Genomic DNA, 19,052 nt, shown 5'->3' with positions numbered 1-19,052 from the left:
TCACAAACTTAATCCTAGCTTTCCACAACAGAAGTCCCAAAAGAGGGTGATACTATTCCACAGAGAACAAAAACTGGGTGTGAATCAACCAATATTTTAAGCTTATTCTAAAATCTGTTCAAGACAAGGTCAATTTAACTTTGTAATACTAATCAGTTTAAAATAAATCAAGTTTGATAGCATATCTTTAAATAGTTTGCCCAGGAACTGGATTATTTTTAAGAAGGGATTTTTCTACTCCCCTATTGAAGTTTACAAAGGTTTTCCCCTGCCAGAGAGAGTACAAGAGGGGGTCAAAGAGCACCCCCTACTGAAATTGCTAGTACATGACACTGAAAGAGCAGCAACCAAAATGCTGCACTGGTTATACACAGTGTTAAGTACTTTATGTACTTAAAGTGAATAAAGTGGGGCGGGCGGTAAGGGGGGGGGAATATTTTTCCATTAGCTTTCAGTTATAGCTATCCTCAAACAAATGTGATTTTTTCAAGTTGGCATCTTTAAAATGTTGATTATTTAATTAAAGTAAACTTAGAGCTGGTACACTAAAAACTAAGAACTAGATAATATTAACAAAAACAAGTATGCTTGCATAAAGTTATGAAAAATGACAGTAATAACCCCATTTACTTGACATTTTAACTATGATAGTTCAGACTGAAATAATACGACTGATTTAACATATTTAGGGAGGGGATATTGTAAGGCTATATGGAGGAATCCTAACAAAACGGACAACAGGATGGCTAGTACTGTAGTAGTTGGTATACTGTGCAGCTGGAGGGACCTATCTGTTCTCTTCAGAAGCTTATGCATCAATCTGCCATTAGTTGAGGAGCAGCAAACCTCTATTGGAGAGAGTCAGATCCATGAAAATATAAAGCCCAAGCAAGCTGGAGTCGCACTGATTAGAGAAATAGAAAAGCTGTGGGTTTCATTAAGCTCAGCAAAGAAGGGGGAAAAGGGGGGGGGTCATACAGGAGGTCGCATTCTAAGTGGTAGAACTACTAAGATTAAAAAAAAAACCCCACTATTGTGGGAAAAGTCTGGTCCTATCTCTAATCAACACAACAGAGGGGAAACAATAGGAAGAGAACCTGGCTATGAGAGAAAGATTCTGAGAGTCACTCAAACCCACAATGAAAGATATTTCAAACATACAGTTTTATATTAAAACAGTGGAGGGTAGTCAAGACTGCTTTCCTTCATACCTTCAGCTGAAGCAGGACCAAAAACAAGTTAAAGATATGCAAAGAAGGAAAAACAGTTACATTTTGTAACTATTTATAACTACATATACCAAGTGCAGAAACAGCTTGCTCCTCTTCATATTGTATTGAGACAAACTTTTCCCTCCCCATTTAAGATAGCCCCTACCATATCAAGCCCATTGGACTTCAGTGAGGCTCCACATGTATCCATCCGTACAGAGCCAGTTGCAGGATTGGGGATTCCACAATAATGTTCAACTTTAAGAAGTCAAATTTATTATATAACCTAAGCTTAAGGTAAATACAATCACAATATAAATTACACAAGAAGCTGGAATTGAAAACAATGTTAAAGTGCAAATGTATATAAAATTGCATTGTGAATTTACCTAATTGCCAATTAGTTCAACAGATTAAAAGAGGAAGTATTATCTAGTGCAGGGATTGACAAACTTTGGCACGCATCCCTTGCCCATGCTGCTTCCCGCAGCCCCCATTGGCCTGAGGGAGCTGCGATCAGCCGAACCTGCGGACGATGCAGGTAACAAACCATCCGGGCCTGCTAGTGGATTCCCTGATGGGCTGCATGCCAAAGGTTGCTGATCCCTGATCTAGTGGTTAAAACACAGGCCACAGTCAGCGTAACTGGGTTCCATTCCTAGCTCTTTTATTAACTGCTATGATATAGTAATCCACTTTTTAACCTCTGTGACTCAGTTCTCCATCTGTGAATAGGAAGAGTCCAATTCATTAAGAAGCATTTTACAGATCAGATGGAAAGCACTACAGAAATGAGGATTATTTAAATTTCATTCAGGGTAACGATCAACATCATTTTAGACATGGATGTAAGAGACCACTTTTTTCAAGGAGGGATGAATTAATCTGACAGTCAAGAAGGGCCAATGAGATCAATATATGATTTTTTCTGATACAGAATAATATCCCAGTGGACTACAAAGTCACAGGTTATTTTTACTCAGAAGCATGACATGGAACTTGCTGCTTTTAACACAGTTCAGATTAACTACAACCTACAGTCCGTATTTTTTCAGAATATGAAATACACTTACCTGTCCTGCTTTGCTGTACCTATGGCCAGCAATATCATATGAAAGGCAAACTTTCTAACCATAGGATTTTTCATGTTTATAAAGCAATGTGCAGCCTGCTCCAACAGAAGGGCACTGCGAAGGTCAGAATCCTATTAAGGGGAAAAAATCATTAACCTCAAATTTGAAGTATACAAATGAAACTTCAGTAAAGTATAGCTATACTCACCAATACAAACTCTTATAAGAGATAAGACTCAGCTGAAGAAGACTTTTAAACAGTAAAAAAATTAAAATCACATTACTACTCAGTGGAAGACTTACAATAGGCAACATGTTCCAGCCTGTTGATCCATCCACACTTTGATCCCTCCTGCAAGCATTTACAATGTGATCAGGTTCCCTGTCCTACACACAGTTTTGAAGACAGGCTATTATGAAAAAATGGTACACCTGATAATTGTTTTCTGTATTTTACTTGCAGAATGGAAGCGTACCAAGATGGAGCCATGCACACTTCAACCTACTGGTTTTCTGATTCTTATGACACAATCAAACTTGCATCGGATGCCACTTACAACACTTTCCATTGACTGCCTGTTTCACCCATACGATGCTCGATTTGCATAAAGCTCACTTGAAATCACTTCCTGGTTGCATTATACTGGTATGGATCGAAAGGGGTTGCTTCTGATTGGCTTTGAGGCAGCAGGGTAGCTTGTTGCTGCTTGTTTTTGATTGGCTCCCAGCCCCGGGCTCGGAGCCAATCAGAAAGCTTGAACAGTGATTGGCTGAGGCTTGGCATGTGTCCCCCTTCTCCTGGCTTCTGAGCCTGTGTTTCTGGCATTCTGAGCAGCATATGAGAGTTTACATGTTTATTTGAATGCTGTTTACATTGATGGTTGCAAACATTAGTCAATCTATAATTCATTTAGTACAAAAATCTGGGTTATTGTGGGAAAATAGACATCAAGCCTTGGTTCAGGAACCAATCTCCCCTTCATACCATTGATTCCTATGGGAAAAAGTGGTTTTGACTTACAACATTTTGACTTATGACACAATTCGTTTCCTCAGACCTGCATGGTAAGTCCGAGGACTCCCGTATTCTTACGAGAACCACTGGCAAACCCAATTCCTGAATCCCATCTGGAAGTAAAATAAAATTTATGTAATCCAAAACAGAAAAACATATCTCTTTTTATTAATACTGTCCTTGCTTCCCGAGCCAAGGAATAACGTCTATACAAACACATGGTATATCCCAAATGCTTATAGAAGAAATCAAATGGAATTGGAGCAACAGCCAAAGAATGCTACTATAATAAAGGAAGTGAGAAGCCTCCCTTATACAGATATAACAGTGTTATTTTCATCCCTATATTGTATAGATGTTACACCGGTTAAATAATTTAAATTATATACATGAAAACTGGTTTATTAAGAAATACTAAAATTGTTCTCTCATCTGAGCCTTATGTTTACAAAGTTATTTCAATGTGAGTACAGCTACGCTTTAGAGTTCCCTCATTCCAAACTACCAACATCACTAGCATGGGTACACTTCTACCCTTCTATACAGCCTCTTACTTATCAGTGACCTGGAAAATACTGAAACAGATTGATATACAAAGGATTGACAGAACATGTTTATTTCAACCCTCCCAAAGCCTTCAAGCTACTCAGGCAGAAATTTCTACAACTTACCATTCCCATCCAAGTGAGCTGCTGCCATTTTTCTCCCCCAGAAAAATTAAAAACAAGAATGTCAGCTTTAATACAATTTTTATTTTAACATAAGAACAAGTACAGAAATATAAGAAGGTGCAATTGTGGCACTGAATTTACTCTGAAAAAGTTGGCAGTAAGTTTCCCAACCCATTTTTTTAAGGTCATTAGTTCCCTTCATTTTGATACCTGAGTTGTCATTGTTTTTAAAGCTAGAAAGAAAATCAGATATCTGATAAACAGCACCCATTGCATATTTTGGGTACAGTCATAAATCATATACCCAAGAGCACACGATTACATTAACTGAATTTCACCTAACTGGATGCATGAAATGGAGTCAAACAGATAATTTGTGAGGCAAAACCAACCATCCCAGAAAGATTAGTGATTTGGAATTATAAAATGATTGACCACCAGATATATTAAAATCAATTAGGCTACTACTAAATGGAGTAGTTCTCTAACTTATTTTAAAATACACATGGACATTTTTCCTTATTACATTAGATAAAGAAGTCTACCTTTTAAAAATATTTTTGGGGCTGTAACTAGGCTTTGTCATAACTAGAGTACTACATGTATCACAGAGATCTTGTGCATTGAAAACATCCAAGCCTATCATTCATGATATGAAAGATGGACAATAAACCTACAGCACAGTCAGCAGCACCTCAATTTCCTTATGCAAATTTCAATGTCTACCTCTTATTACATCTTCCCATTATTTAAGTTAGGATATTAAAAAATCAAAAGTTATGAACGAATAGCTGTTCTATTAGCTATTAAGGAAATACAGATTACCAACACAATTTGTTGTTAAATAAGCACAGAGGACAAATTTAGAGAAACTTTGGCCAAAGTCTGAACTGAAAAGTACGTACAATCAAATACTAGTGTGGTATGGCCATTTCATGCCTGCACTGCCATGAAGACAGAATAGTCAGCCACAGGTAAATCAACCCAGTGTTCAGGTTAGGAGGACAGGATAGCAAGTCTGAAAAAACATCAGGACACCTTTTTCCGGTGGGGAGGAAGGAAGATATTTGCCTATATAACACAAAGCTCCTAATATCAGGACAGTCCCAGTAATACCGGGACATCTAGTCACCCTAGATCAGGGGTTAGGGGGAAGAGAGAATATTCTCCAGCAGCACAGAAGACACTGACTATGCCAAACCTCCACCCTGCTGTCAAAGCTAAGTTAGTGAGCATGGCAAGGATGCCACAACAACGCTTCTGGGGTCATTGGCAGCCAACAAGTTTCTCTAACTTACAACCAAGAATCAGAGCAGGCAAGCACAATGGTGAACTGTGCACCACCTTTGTACTTCTTTATCTTGAGCTGTGCCATGTGCACACATGGGGTAGACTAAAGCTAGAGAAAGACTTATCAGAACTGAAAGTGACACAGAATACTTAGCTAAAATGACCCTAACCAGTAATTACTGTAAGATACCCCAACGAACAGAACTTTATTTCTTTAGTTTTACAGCCTTTACTGATACCATTTCACCCACCTAGAACATGAAGGACAGATGGCGTGTGAATAACATGCTAACTTTTTATCGTGCTGCTTTTTAAAGTCTAATCCTCTCATAGTACTAACACAGAGAGGTCAAGCATAAAGAATAGATATGAAGATAGGGACTAATAATGTATGAGTCAGGCAGGGTTTTTTGTTTTTAAATAAAAATAATGTACATCACTTCAAGTGAAAGAAGACTGGAACACAGAGTAAACTAGGTACATTTATGTAACAAGTTGCACAAAAACATATAAAATGACTTTTCTTGGTTTACAGGGGCAAACTGAAGCTATACCCCAATACTCAAACTTTATTCCAGCTAGCTTCTGCCCTGGACATCTTCACCTTTGGAAGGAACCCCTGTACAGAAGTCCATTTGGTTTAAAAATTTAGCACTATTATTTAAAGGCATTTACTGTGTGGAAAACAAAGATTAAGTTTTCTCTACCTCACTGGTTAAACGTATCAGAAGAGCAGCAGCATCTGAATATTTGCTCTGGCTTTTTAAAATTTCAGCACTAAGCAGCACACATCTCTCAGCCAGCATCATGTTCCTAAGAGGACAAGAAATTAATTATGTGCATTATAACAAAATTTTTGGAGTAAGTGTAGAAAGCTTTAAATCTGCCTGACAAAAACTGGCAAATTCTAGCTGTGTAGTACCTGACTAGCATATATTATTGTGTTATATGTAGGAATGCATGTATCTGATAAAATAATTCTGTGACAAAAAAATGTTTTAATCTAGATAATATTGATAAAAATATTATTCCTGGATGAGAACATCATATGCTTTTAAATCAAAACTGTTACAATACTTTTTCCTTAGGAAAACATCCCTGTAAAGTTCTTAAAATAAACTTTTGCAAAGCAACAAAGTGGTCTAATGGACTGAATACAAGTCTGAGAACCAGAGGCACAAGTTTTAATTACGTCTCTGCCAATAACTTGTACTCTGCCAAGAACAAAGTGTTCCTCCACCCCACAACCATACTAGTAAATACGTTGAACTAAAGTCTGAATAAATTCTAACTATCACAGTTTTACTTCCTTGGGTGTACCGGTTATATACCTACTAGAACACAGGGTAGGCAAGTGATGTTAAATCTGCACTACTGTGTAGTGAAAGCAAACTAGGCCATAGTACTGATCATCATCATTCACTGGATGGAATGGAGGGTAAACCACCACCCTACTTGCAGATATCCCTATATGTTTGAATTGCTGTATCCATATAATGAGCAGGATACGGTCTAGGCGCCCCAGGCTGAAGAAAAGCAGATACTGCTGCCATTTCCTGCAAGATAAAAATGAAAAATGTAATTTAATGCTCCAAAATATCATTTTGGCAGCATCACGCATGAAGAATCTTTACCTGAACTGACACACAGGTTTGGGAGACTGGATGTTTTAAACAACAAACCCCTAATTTACAGTAAGGGTGGCAGCGAACTTCATTTGCTGGCTTATTTACACCTGCCATACCACATAGGGCTGTGATCTCTAAAGAGTTATAAATTGAACAGGCACAAATCCTTCTTACAACTTGGAAAACTCCAAGGAAATATAAATATACACTTCGGAACCCTTGCAGATGAAAGAAAGGTGCCATGTAATTTAAGCTACGAAACGTGTTGAGGGTATCTAAATGAACTTTTCAAGTACAGCTTCTTAGATCTCTCTCTCTCTCTCTCTGTGTATATATGTGATGTATCCATGCTAAAAGTAAACCCATTAACGAACAGTCATGCTGCTGGAAATTAGTGCCTCAATTAGGCAACAGCTCTTAAAAAAAAAAAAAACCACACAAAAACCCCAAATTTTTTTTTTAGTAACCCATAGTTACTAAATATTAAGGTCTATCTCCGATTGTAGGAGCATGAATTTACGCATGAAGCTAAAAGGCAGGAACAGAAATTGCCTAAGGGATTTATATAGGCATTAACAAGAGAAAAGCCCTCAGGAGTCTTAATAGGAAATGCCAGTATATTTGCTATACTAGTACATTGATAGTAATACATTATTAAAAGCTCAGATCACTAAGTATTTGTCAATTTGAAATCTTACAATCAAAGTAAAAAAATACAATATTTAATCTTTATCTGTTTCAAAATAATTAAAAGAACTACTCTGCACATTACCATAAGAGAACTATTTAATTTAACCTATACCAAAGGAGGTCTCCCTCAAAGTGTGTCAAGCTTTTTCTACACAGTTAGGTAGCAATAGTAACTATTCTCTACACAGAAACTATAGCAATATTAAGGAGTGGGATGTGATTTTGTAGATATGGCATCCACAAAAAACTTGGCTATGTTTTCATATTTGGAGCTAATAAGATATTTTTTAAATTGCATTTTATTTTTGCTGTATATTGTTATCTAGAAGAACTGTTAATATTAAACAGATTATATAAGCAATGCACAGAATGGTTATATTACTGTAATGTACCAACCAGTGCTCCAGCTGCATAAAGCATTGCTTGATCATTCAAAAAAGTCTTTTCTTTGCTGTATGATAGCAGCTATATGCCAGTTCGTAGTGTTGCACCAAGAAACACAAGTCTGCCATTTTCCTGATTTGAAGCTCTGGTGCTTCTGCAGGATACCTTAACTACACAAAAATAAACAATTTGTAACAAAAATATCATTTACATTTTAAGTGCCAATTTCAAGACAAACAGAGCTAGATGCCAGCATAAAAGAAAAAAAAAAAACAACCAACATTACAAGAAAGTCATTCCCTGCCAGCAACCCCAGCCCAGGAGGACGAGGTTGGCTGGATGTTTATATTATTTCTATGTTTCCTCATTTTAGTTCACCTACTCAAACACAGTGAAGCCACCATCCTTCTGGCAGTGGACTGTATGAGTCTTCCTTCAAATCTATCATTCACCAGCTCAAAGAGCCTGGTCTACAACGAAACTTAGGTTGAGCTAGCTACGCCACTCTGGGCTGCGAAAAATGTTGCACTCTGTCGAAAGAATTCTGTTAGACTAACTACCACCTCTCAAGGGGATAGATTTACTACAGCAATGGAAAAACCTTTCTGTTGCTGTAGCAAGTGTATATGCTGCAGATGTGCTGCTGTAGCACTTGTAGAACGGACACAGCTTAGGTCAACAGCCAGGCCAAGGAAGTTTCTTTTATGCTATGAAGTTGGCCGAAACAATGCAAAATGTTAAGTAGCTGCAACTGCAATTAATTCTGAGATACATCATCATTGTAATACAAAATGGCTTTATTCTGGCCCAGCAACAGAGACAGTAAAGGGAACGGCAGCTCCCTTCAATTCCCCATTGTCCAGCTAAAGTAGTAACGCTGCACATCAAAGACTCCATAGCCTTTCATCTCCTACACATGTCCTAACTATGGGGATGCCATGAAAACCAAATAAGTCTACCTCTCCAGCTGTTGATCAAGCTCAAGAGAGGACCTCATCAGGGAGTCTAGTCTCTTTTCTTCTGCGCTGTGCTTAACGCCATTCTCGCTCTTATCAGTTTAAAACCCTGGTTATACTAGTTAGCTTGCATCAGTAAGTTTATAGGGCCAAGCTAAACCAATAGCCAGTTAGAAAAAATGTGTTTCGCCATGTCAGTTTTTAAACCAGTGCAAATTCTACTACGAATAGAGACATATGAAAGAGCAGCCCTGAGCAGCCATCCACACACAGCATGGTGGTAAGAATCCCAGTATGCTCACAAGTCCTTCCCCAGTTTCAGGTCCCAGACATTACTGAACAGCAAGGCTTTATACCTCTCATAACTGTCTGTGGTTAATATGTTTGGTCCTCTGGTAAAATGTCCAAGCCCCAATCTGAGGTGCTAGAGAGACCAATATATTTTGGGGAGGGAGATTTAAGAGGAGAAAATTTGGGAAAAGGTAGAGAACCCAACCTGGCACTAAGTTCTCTCTTTATTCCTTGGGCTAGTTTGGCATCCAGTAACAACTTCAGCTCTGGCCTAAGGACAGGGTGTTTACCAGGCAATGCTTGTCCCTAAATTTCCGCTTCCGAGGATTACCTGTCCTCATGCATTAGTTTCATATTATACTCAAAAAAGTTGCTCTGGTTTACCTTATACCTATTTTAAGTCCAAAAAACAGACTGTGTGGACATTCATTTCAGTTCAATTCAGGTTTAATTTTGGTTTAGCTTCCATGTTGATTAGGAACAGGTTTAAGATAAAATGGAATAAGACACTACACTAAAATGACTATGTCCAAAAATAGGTTTGCAACCATTTTAACTAAAACATTTTAAAAACTGATTTAAGTTCAACCAGTGCAAATTTTTGACAAGGCCATGGCTAATCTAATTTCTCTTAATACGGGTTCCTCCATCCTTGTCCATGGAAATTTTTTTGTAAAAACATTTGAAATAAGGAAAGCGTAAAGACTGTATTAGTAAAGCTGATTGTTCAAAAAACAAAAAACTTCTCTCACCCTCTATTTGAATTTCAGATTAGGAAAAAAGTTTAAGACCAATAAAATTCTGCTATGCTTTGTTTTGCCCAAGTTCATGCATTTTTAGTAAATATATCAGCAATTTTGCTAAATTTTGCTGATGAAAGCTACAGTACATTCATGATTTGCTCAAGTCAGCTTTAAACTAAGAACATTCTGAGACATAACTTACACTTAGGGAGCTTCTCCAAATCAAAATGTTTAGTATTTTCACTGAAACTTACAATGGAAGATGAATAGTTTTACTTACAACACGCCAGATGTATTTTTTTAGCTCATTTATGCTTTTCTCTGGAACTTTACTGCCACTAAACCATTTTTTTGTTGCAGAAAATAGTGATCGACTCAAACCTTTCCTGGATATTAACTGGAAGAGAAAAATTACAACAAAACAATGATGTTACTGAATTAACCGCAACATAAAGTATGAATTCCTTTTTTAATAGAAAACAGTAAAGTTGCCAGTACGACCCAGAAACATCCAAAGCTGTAGCTCTGTCGAGGCTTGTGTACATAGTTTAAACGTGCAAGATGTACAAAAACTGATATACTTAAAGCAGTACACCCCTTGCATGGATTGTAATTATAGCAATATAAAAGTGCTTTCAGCAGTATAGTTATTCATAAAGGTACTCAGTTTTAGAAAACTTCAAAGAAATTCGATCAGTTCAACTACTCGTCATCTATTCTTGATTACAATATTTAGTTCTTTTATCATTGTGTTAGTCCCAAACATAGGATGAGAGGACACATTCACACTAGGCTCTCAGGTAAAATTTTCCCATCATTGTACAAGGCTCTCACAGCAACCAGTGATTCTATACATGCCATCTTTATTGGTCAGCCCTACTTTCGAACAGGGTTAAATGCTGGTAGTTGCAGCTGCCTTTTCCAGAGACTTTCCCACTTGTGAGCTGCACCAGCAGGAAATTTTCCCACAAAAGTTTAAACCTTTTCTAAATTGGGGGAAAGATTTAGTTTGCTTGTTTCTTTCATGTGAAGTGAAGAGCATCCCATTTCCTTTCACAGCCTTAAAAAGTTTAAATCTATTTTGCCTTACAAATAAATACATTTTTTTAAATGTATGCCTTTGTCCGGCAATGCCGGAAAAAGAGGACTAGAGACACTGGATGTTGTTTAATGGGCCTGCAACTTATTCCTAAATGTCTGGGAGTACCTGGGAGATAAAGTGTACAGCGCAGGTAATTCCTATCATTTACATGTAGGGCTGCTGGCATCCCTCCTCCTCAACCATCCTGGTCCACAACAAACCAACTGCTGAGACCTTGCCCCCACATCCCTTGGATGACGGGGGGGCCCTATAGAGGAGGAGGAGGAGGGTTGACTCCCAGCTTACCAGTCCACAGGAACCCTGAATTCCCCACCACCACTTCCACAGGTTAAAAAAAAGCTTTTAAAATCTTTTGCCAATCCATTTTATCTGATCATCATATCCACTCTCTATGGATACCTGCATTGGACCTGCCCCATACTTACATAAGGAGTTGTGAGACATCACAACGTACACCCCCTTTTGTTTTTGGCCCCCTTCAAGCCCCAATCCACTGTGGGGAAGGCAAAAAAAAATCCGACTTTACCTTCACCACCAGATTGGTCAGGAGAAAGATTAATTTCCCTCTTCCCCACCCGACCTGAGAAAGGAACAACTACCTTAATGCCCTCTGAAGATCATGATGAAACCCTGTATTTCAACTACTTTCATGGTTGGGAATGGGGGTGCTGCTCAGACTGTCCCAGTGAAAAGAGGGCTTTCATTGCCCAGACATGGGCACAAATAGCCCCCCCACACACACCTTCCAGTCACCTTGAGGGGGAATAGGTTAGCATCCCCATCCTGACCTGGAATAGACTGCTTCCACTTTGCAGGTAACACATTGGCTCTCTAGTCACCTTAACGGGCAACACACCCTTCTCCGCTAACCTGCCAAAGGTCCCCACCACATAGTGTGCAGTGAGGTCATTCTGTGAATCATGAACTAACTCTTGAGCTTAATCACAGGACTTAATCAATGGAGTGCAAAAGAAAGGTTTGGAGATGAGCAATATTTCTAAAGAAATTAAACTTAAAAGAACAATACAATGGCCACGGTTTAGCATCAAGACATCAGGTGTTACAAAGGTAAGATTGTACGCTCCAACCCCTTGTATAGCTGCATTAAGGCACAGATGCTTTTAGCTACTTGTGAAGTAGTTTGTGCTCATGCAACAGTATCCTAGGTTATGTGGGAGGAATCTTCAAGTACTTGTGGTCCTTATCGCAGGATTAAGGGACTCCCAAGTATCTAAAAAAACAAAAATGCAAGCCCTTATTCCTTCCCAGCAAGCAAGAGAAGTAACTTGATTATTGTGCGTACAGACCTTAATCTATTCGGTATTCATATGGTCCTCATCACCGTAATATCTTTGCTCCTTTGAGAGACAGAATTCTAAAGAGGAGGTGTGCAAGTTGGTTCCCAAGGCAGCGAGATCTAGTTACTCTGATTTCTGAGAGTAACCTCATGCTCTAGATTCAGCTCCTGTGGAAGTTCTGCTCCGGTATGTGAGCTGCCTCCTGTTGTTCAACACTTCCCATGTACATCATGGGAGTAATGGATGCAGAGGGAGAAGCACTTATCAAGTAGCTAGATCCAATCCCATGGAGACATTTGAATATTAGGAGAAGAGAGCAAGCACTTGAAAAATGTGGCTACTGTGAATTTGTCTTAATAAGCAAGAAAGCTGCTGCACTGTGTCAGTTGTACATGTCCCTCTATTTCTGACAGAGGTGGAATCACTACTAGGTAAAAGCTGAAAGGAAGCCTGGAAACCTGTGACCAGTTCAAAGCAAAACAGGAAGGGGCACAATATTTTGGTCAGTCACAGATGAAAGTAAAATGGTTTTTGGTCATCATCGTTATTGAGCATTCGTTTGTGTTGGAGAAGTCAAAAGCCTGAGGAAAAAAAATACCATAGTGTCTAAAAGTACCTCACAGCTGAGGCATATGCTCTGTTAGTGGAGAATTACTGGCTTGCTAAAGTAATCCTAAATTATATTACAGCTATGCTATCACACACAGTTGCTGGTGTACAAATAGATGCTTTGGCATGATTTTACATCATGCCACAAGTTGAGTCACGGGTTAAAATTTACAGGACTTATTTTCAGTTTAAGTTGGATGAAGGGAAATAGTGTCTGTTGATGCATTGCGCTGTCCAAAATCAGATAAAGTGTTTTTAACCTAGAGTTAAACAGACTATTGGAAGTTATAGATTAAAATATTAAAAAGCCTCCTTTTATTATTTTTTCCAAACATGCAGGTACCAAACACTGACAGTACTATGAAAGCCATGGTGTTTCACATTCATGTTTTAGTTACACACACTGATAAAGCACCAACCACTGATAATTTGATGGGGACATCAGACTGAATATTAAAAAATAATTAACAGATATGGAGGGGACATAACCCTATTTAGATAAGTCTTTCGGATGACCAGATCCATGCTACAAAAACTTCAGGGCACCAACATTTCATTAAGTAGGCCAAAATTGTTTTACTGAGCGACTTACCTGATCATTAAGCTGTCGAATTGGTTTCTCTATATGTGGCAAAAGCCCCCTAAACGTGAACTCCTGTATGAATTGTCTAATTCGATCATGATCTGTGAGCGTTAAACATGCACCATGAGGAGTCCCAGAACTTGTCTTCTTTGATTCATGCAGTGACGAAGCAGTCTTTATGTAATCAGTGGCATCAAAACTCGTACTAGTATCACTGAGATGATCCAGTTGAAGAGGGTGAGCCTTAAAGTTATTTGATAAACCATCTACTGAAAATAAAAGGTTCTATTTCACTAGCTGTGCATTCAGTTATTCCTGAAAACAAAAATTTAGATTTTAAGTAATCTTTACAAGCTTGTGTTTATAGCCTGTTACACATATGCTTACTCTAAACTTCCCCTATTCAAAGCTTGTTAAATGCTTGTGTTACAAATGCATTTAACATATGATTATCACCGTAATTAGTTGTGCTAACTTGTAAAATGAAAGCTCTTCTCCTAAACTGTGAATTGACTAAATTGTCAATAGAGCCCATTGCACAAGATCTAGAACCCTCCTTGAAAGCTATGGCCATGATGGGAGAGGAAGGAGCAAAGTGATTTAAGAACATAAGAATGTTCCTACTGGGTCAGATCTCTAGCTCAGCATCCTGTCTTCTGACAGTAGTCAGTGGTCAGATGCTTCGAAGGAATGAACAGAACTGGTCAATTATTGAATGATCCATCCCCAGCTTCCAAGAGTCAGAGGTTTAGGACATCTAGAACTTTGGGTTGCGTGTCTGACATCTTGCGAATAGTAATTGATGACCTAATCTCCCTGAACTTATCTAATTCTTTTTTGAACTCAGTTATATTCTTGCCTTCACAACATCCCCTCAAAACAGTTCCACAGGTTGACCGTACATTATGTTTGGGTTATTTTAACTGGCTGCCTATTAATTTCATTGGATGACCCCTAGTTCTTGCGTAATGTGAAGGAGTAAATAAGAGTAAAACTTCCTAATTCATTTTTCTCCATACTATTCATGATTTTATAGACCTCTATCATATGGTCCTTTAGTCATCTCTATTCTACGTTGAACAATCCCCGTCTTTAATCTCTCCTCAAATGGAAGCCACTCCACACCCCTAATCATTGTGTTGCCCTTCTCTGCACCTTTTTCAATTCTAAATGTCTTTTCTGAGATGGATTCATCTCAGAGCCACGGATTTATATAGTGGCATGATGATATGTCTTATTATTGATCTTTCTTAATGGTTCCTAACATAGTTAACTTTTTGACTGCCACTGCTACTGAGCAGAGGTTTTCAGAGAATTATCCCAATGACAGCAAGATCTCTTTCTTGAATGGTAACAGCTAATTTAGACCATCATTTTGTGGATACTTGGGATGATGTTTTCCAATCTGCATTGCTTTGCACTTATTGAATTTCATCCGCCATTTGTCACCCAGTCTTGTGAGGATCCCTTTGTACTGGCTTGCTATCAGCTTTGAAATTAACTAACTATCTTGAGTAATTTTGTATTATCTGCAAATGTTTCACTTTTCAATCACTTATTTCACAACTGCTTACTTTGTTCAAGAGCCTTTGGTGAGGGACCCTGTCAGAGACTTTCTAAATGTCCAGGTACACTATACAAACCGGATCGTTCTTGTCCACATGCTTTTTGACTCCCTCAGAGAATTTTAGTAGTTTGGCGAGGCATGATTTCCCTTTATAAAAAAGTCGTGTTTACTCTTCCCCAACCTATCGTATTCTAGTAGTAGGCATCCTTCAGTCTCTAGAGATCACAGGTATGCGCCCCTGAGAGGTAAAGAATTTACTCAGTTTTATGGCAGCCACAAACATGTCTGAAGAGACCCACAATCTCTGCCACATCTGTCACATTTAAAGGCAAATGTTTCAACCATTTGGGCTCTGCCTTCTGCGAGCTCTTTTCTCCACTGCTAAACTGGACTGCTTCCTCTCGTAACTCCGGAGACCTTTGTTAAGCTCTTGTTTTCAAAGGCTGTGGTCTTGAGTGTGATATTCCCATTTGTCCACATCCATGTCCATTTCTTTGAGGTCTCACTTGCAGACATTCTTGAAACACAATTTGGGGCATCCTTTGGGCCTTTTTCCAAGACGGCCAATTCACCATAGAGGATATCCTTTGGGATGCGCCCATCACTCATTTGGCATACATGCCCAAGCCAGCGGAGGCATATCTGTTTGAGGAGTGTTTGCATGCTGGGTATATGCTGGCCTGTTTGAACAACTCAGTGTTGGTGACTGTCCCTCCAGGAGATCCCAAAGATTCAACAAAGACAACGCATATGAAAGCTGTTGAGCCTCTTTTCCCGATGAGAAAAAAAGGTCCACATCTTGCTCCCATACAAAAGTGTGCTGATACACATGCACAAAGATCTGTGTCTGTTAATTTGTTGTTTTGCATACCCTCTTGTTCAGTCTAGACACCGTTGTGGTGACTTTTCCAATGTGGATGTTGAATTCTGTTTCAAGTGAAAGGTTGACTGTGATAGTGGACCCCAGGTATGTGAACTCATTTACCACTTCAAGTTCATAATGGTTGAGTCTTCATGGATGGTGTTTCCTCAACTCCTTGTCATATTATGTCAGTCTTTTTTAGGCTTATAGTAAGCCCAAAGTCTTGGCAGGCTTTGGAAAAACTATCCATTAGGCTTTGAAGAGGAGCTTCTGTGTGGGTTGTAAATGCTGCGTCAGCGGCAAAGAGGAGGTGTTGGATAAGGGCCTCAAGTCTTTGTTTTAGATCTGAAACTCGCAAGATTGAACAGCTTTGCCATCAGATCTTGTGTGTGAGTAGATCCCCTCAGTTGAGGAACCAAAGCTTGTTTCAGTAGCAATGAGAAGATCCCAAACAGAGGTGGGACAAGTACACAACCTTGCTTAACTCTGCTATGAATCTGGAAAGCCTCAGAGACCGAGCCATTGTATTGTTTTCATATAAGTATTCATCTAGGTGTCTGATAATTCTGTTCTTTACTATAGTTTGAACCAATTTGCCTGATACAGAAATTAGGTTTATCGGCCTATAATTGCCAGGATAGCCTCTGGAGACTTTTTTTTAAATCGTTGTTACATTAGCCATCCTCCAGTCATCTGGTACAGAGGCTGATTTAAGTGATAGATTACATACCACGGTTAGTAGTTCTGCAATTTCATATTTGAGTTCCTTCAGAACTCTTGGGTGAATACCATCTGGTCCTGGTGACTTATGACTGTTTTAATGTATCAATTTGTTCCCAAACCTCCTTTACTGACATCTCAATCTGGGACAGTTCCAAGCCATTCTGTTTAGGCGACAAAACTGAGGGTATGTGAATCTCCTTCATGTTCTCTGCAGTGAAGACTTACGCAAAGATTTAATTTAGCTTCTCCCCAACAATCTTGTTTTCTGTGAATGTTCCTTTAGCATCTTGATCGTTTAGTGGCCCCATTGATTGTTTGGCAGGCTTTCTGCTTCTGATGTACTTAATTTTTTTCACGTTCATTTGTGTGTTTGCTAGTTGCTCTTCAAATTCTTTTTTGGTCAGCTTAAAAACTTTTACACTTGACCTGGCAGAATTTATGCTGTCTGTCTATTTTCTTCACTGGGATTGACTCCAATTTTTAAAAAGATGCCTTTTGGGGTTTTGGCCTCTAAGAATCTCTTGTACTCTGTTTGGTCATAGTGGCATTTTTTTGGTCCTTTTGTTTGGTTTTGTTTATTTAGCCACATTTAATCTGAGCCTATGTTATGGTGTTTTTAAATAGTCCCCATGCAGTTTGCAGGGCATTTCAATCTTGTGACTGTTGCTAGTAAACAAAATTAAAAGTTTTCCTCATTTTTTATAGTTCCCACTTTTTGAAGTTAAATGCTACTGTGGTGGGTTTCTTTGGCACTTTTCCCTACAAGGATGTTAAATTTAATTACATTATGGTTGCTATTACTAAGCAGTTTAGCTAATGACTCTTGGACAAGATTGTGTGCGCCACTTGGGACTAAATCAAGAATTGCCCTCTTCCCTGTGAAGTTCCAGGACTAATTTATCCAAGAAGCCGTCATTTATGGTGTCTAGACATGTTTCTGGTCAATATGGAGATAGCCGATTCTCCCATTATTATTGGCGTTTGTTTTTGTAACCTCTCCCTCTCCTTGAGCATTTCACAATTACCACCACCATCTTGGTATGGTGGTGAGTAGTATATTCCTACTGCTATGTTTTTTATTATTCAAGCATGGAATATCTATCCATAGAGATTCTATAATACAGTTTGATTCATTTCATATTTTTACTGTATTTGATTCTATGCTTTTTTTCACCTAGTGCCCCCACCAGCATGATCTATTCTGTCATGCGTATATATTTTGTACCCTGGTATACCATGTTCCATTGATCATCATCATTCCACTAAGTTTCTGTGATGATTATATAGATACCCTCATTAATACCAGGCGCTTGAGTTCACCCAGCTTAGTATTTAGACTTCTCGCATTTGTATACAAGCGCTATAAAAATCTGTCAATATTTAGTGTCTGGCTTCATGTGCAGTAATTGAATGACACTCATTTCATCAACTTCTATCCTCTCCTCTTTACTAGGATAAAGAGTACCCCTTTAATAAATTCTCCCTTACGGATGGATCTGTCCAAACTGTGTCAGCTTTCCCCATTAGGCTAGGGGAAACTTGTTAAAAACTCTGATAAATTTTACCTGCCAGCCATCTAGTTCCATTTTGGTTTAAGTGGAGTCCATCCCTCCTGAATATGTTCCCCCTTTCCCAAAAGGTTCCACAATTCCTAATAAACCTAAATCCTTCCTCCTGAAACCATTGGTCTCATCCACTCATTGAGACTCTGCAGTTCTGCCTGTCATACTGGCTCCCCGAATGGAAATGGAAGCATTTCAGAGAATACTACCATGGAGGTCCTGGACTACACTTACTTAACCTAAATTTGGCCTCCAGGAGCTCTCTCCTACCTCTTCCTATGTCATTGATACCTATATATACACCACAACCACCATCTCCTCCCCATTACTCTGCACAGTCTACCTAGATGTCTCGAAGTCTGCAACCCTCCACACCCAGCAGGCAATTCACCATGTGGCACCCAGCAGATAATTCACAAACCCAACTATCTATATTTCTAATAATGAATCCCTCAGTACTATTACCTCTCTCTTCCTAATAATAGGGTCCCCTCCTCCAGAGGGGCATTCTCAGTGCAAGAGGATACTATGACATCTGGAAGCAGGGTCCCAACTATGAGATCATTTCCCTCCACCTTGAGGGGCTCCTTCCTCAAAACTAATCATCCTCAACAGTACAAAGGGGTGGGACCACTTACCGTGTCCCTGAAAGTCTCATACATGTACCTCTCTATCTACCTTAGCTCCTCCAGTTCAGCATTCTGGTCTCAAGAACCCATACTCTGCCTCTGAGGACCATGAGTTGCTTGCATTGAAAAGAGCAGGCTAAAGCCTTGTTAGTAAACTCTCAACCT

General features: G+C 38.9%; 1 protein-coding gene across 1 annotated transcript in view; it reads right to left on the bottom strand.

Moving 5' to 3' along the window:
- Positions 1–19,052, bottom strand: part of TRAPPC8 (trafficking protein particle complex subunit 8) — a 115,445-nt gene that overhangs the window by 62,232 nt on the left and 34,161 nt on the right. The window contains 9 exon segments of the mRNA XM_038389431.2: positions 2,285–2,316; positions 2,319–2,415; positions 5,968–6,073; positions 6,716–6,816; positions 7,975–8,022; positions 8,025–8,127; positions 10,233–10,252; positions 10,254–10,349; positions 13,554–13,810. Of these exon segments, the coding sequence (XP_038245359.1) occupies positions 2,285–2,316; positions 2,319–2,415; positions 5,968–6,073; positions 6,716–6,816; positions 7,975–8,022; positions 8,025–8,127; positions 10,233–10,252; positions 10,254–10,349; positions 13,554–13,810 (860 nt within the window).

Source organism: Dermochelys coriacea, chromosome 2 (assembly GCF_009764565.3).
Source record: "Dermochelys coriacea isolate rDerCor1 chromosome 2, rDerCor1.pri.v4, whole genome shotgun sequence".
In the NCBI taxonomy this organism is placed as follows: Eukaryota; Metazoa; Chordata; order Testudines; family Dermochelyidae; genus Dermochelys; species Dermochelys coriacea.
The sequence above is the reverse complement of the archived record's forward strand: the minus strand, read 5'-3'. Positions and strand labels throughout refer to the sequence as shown.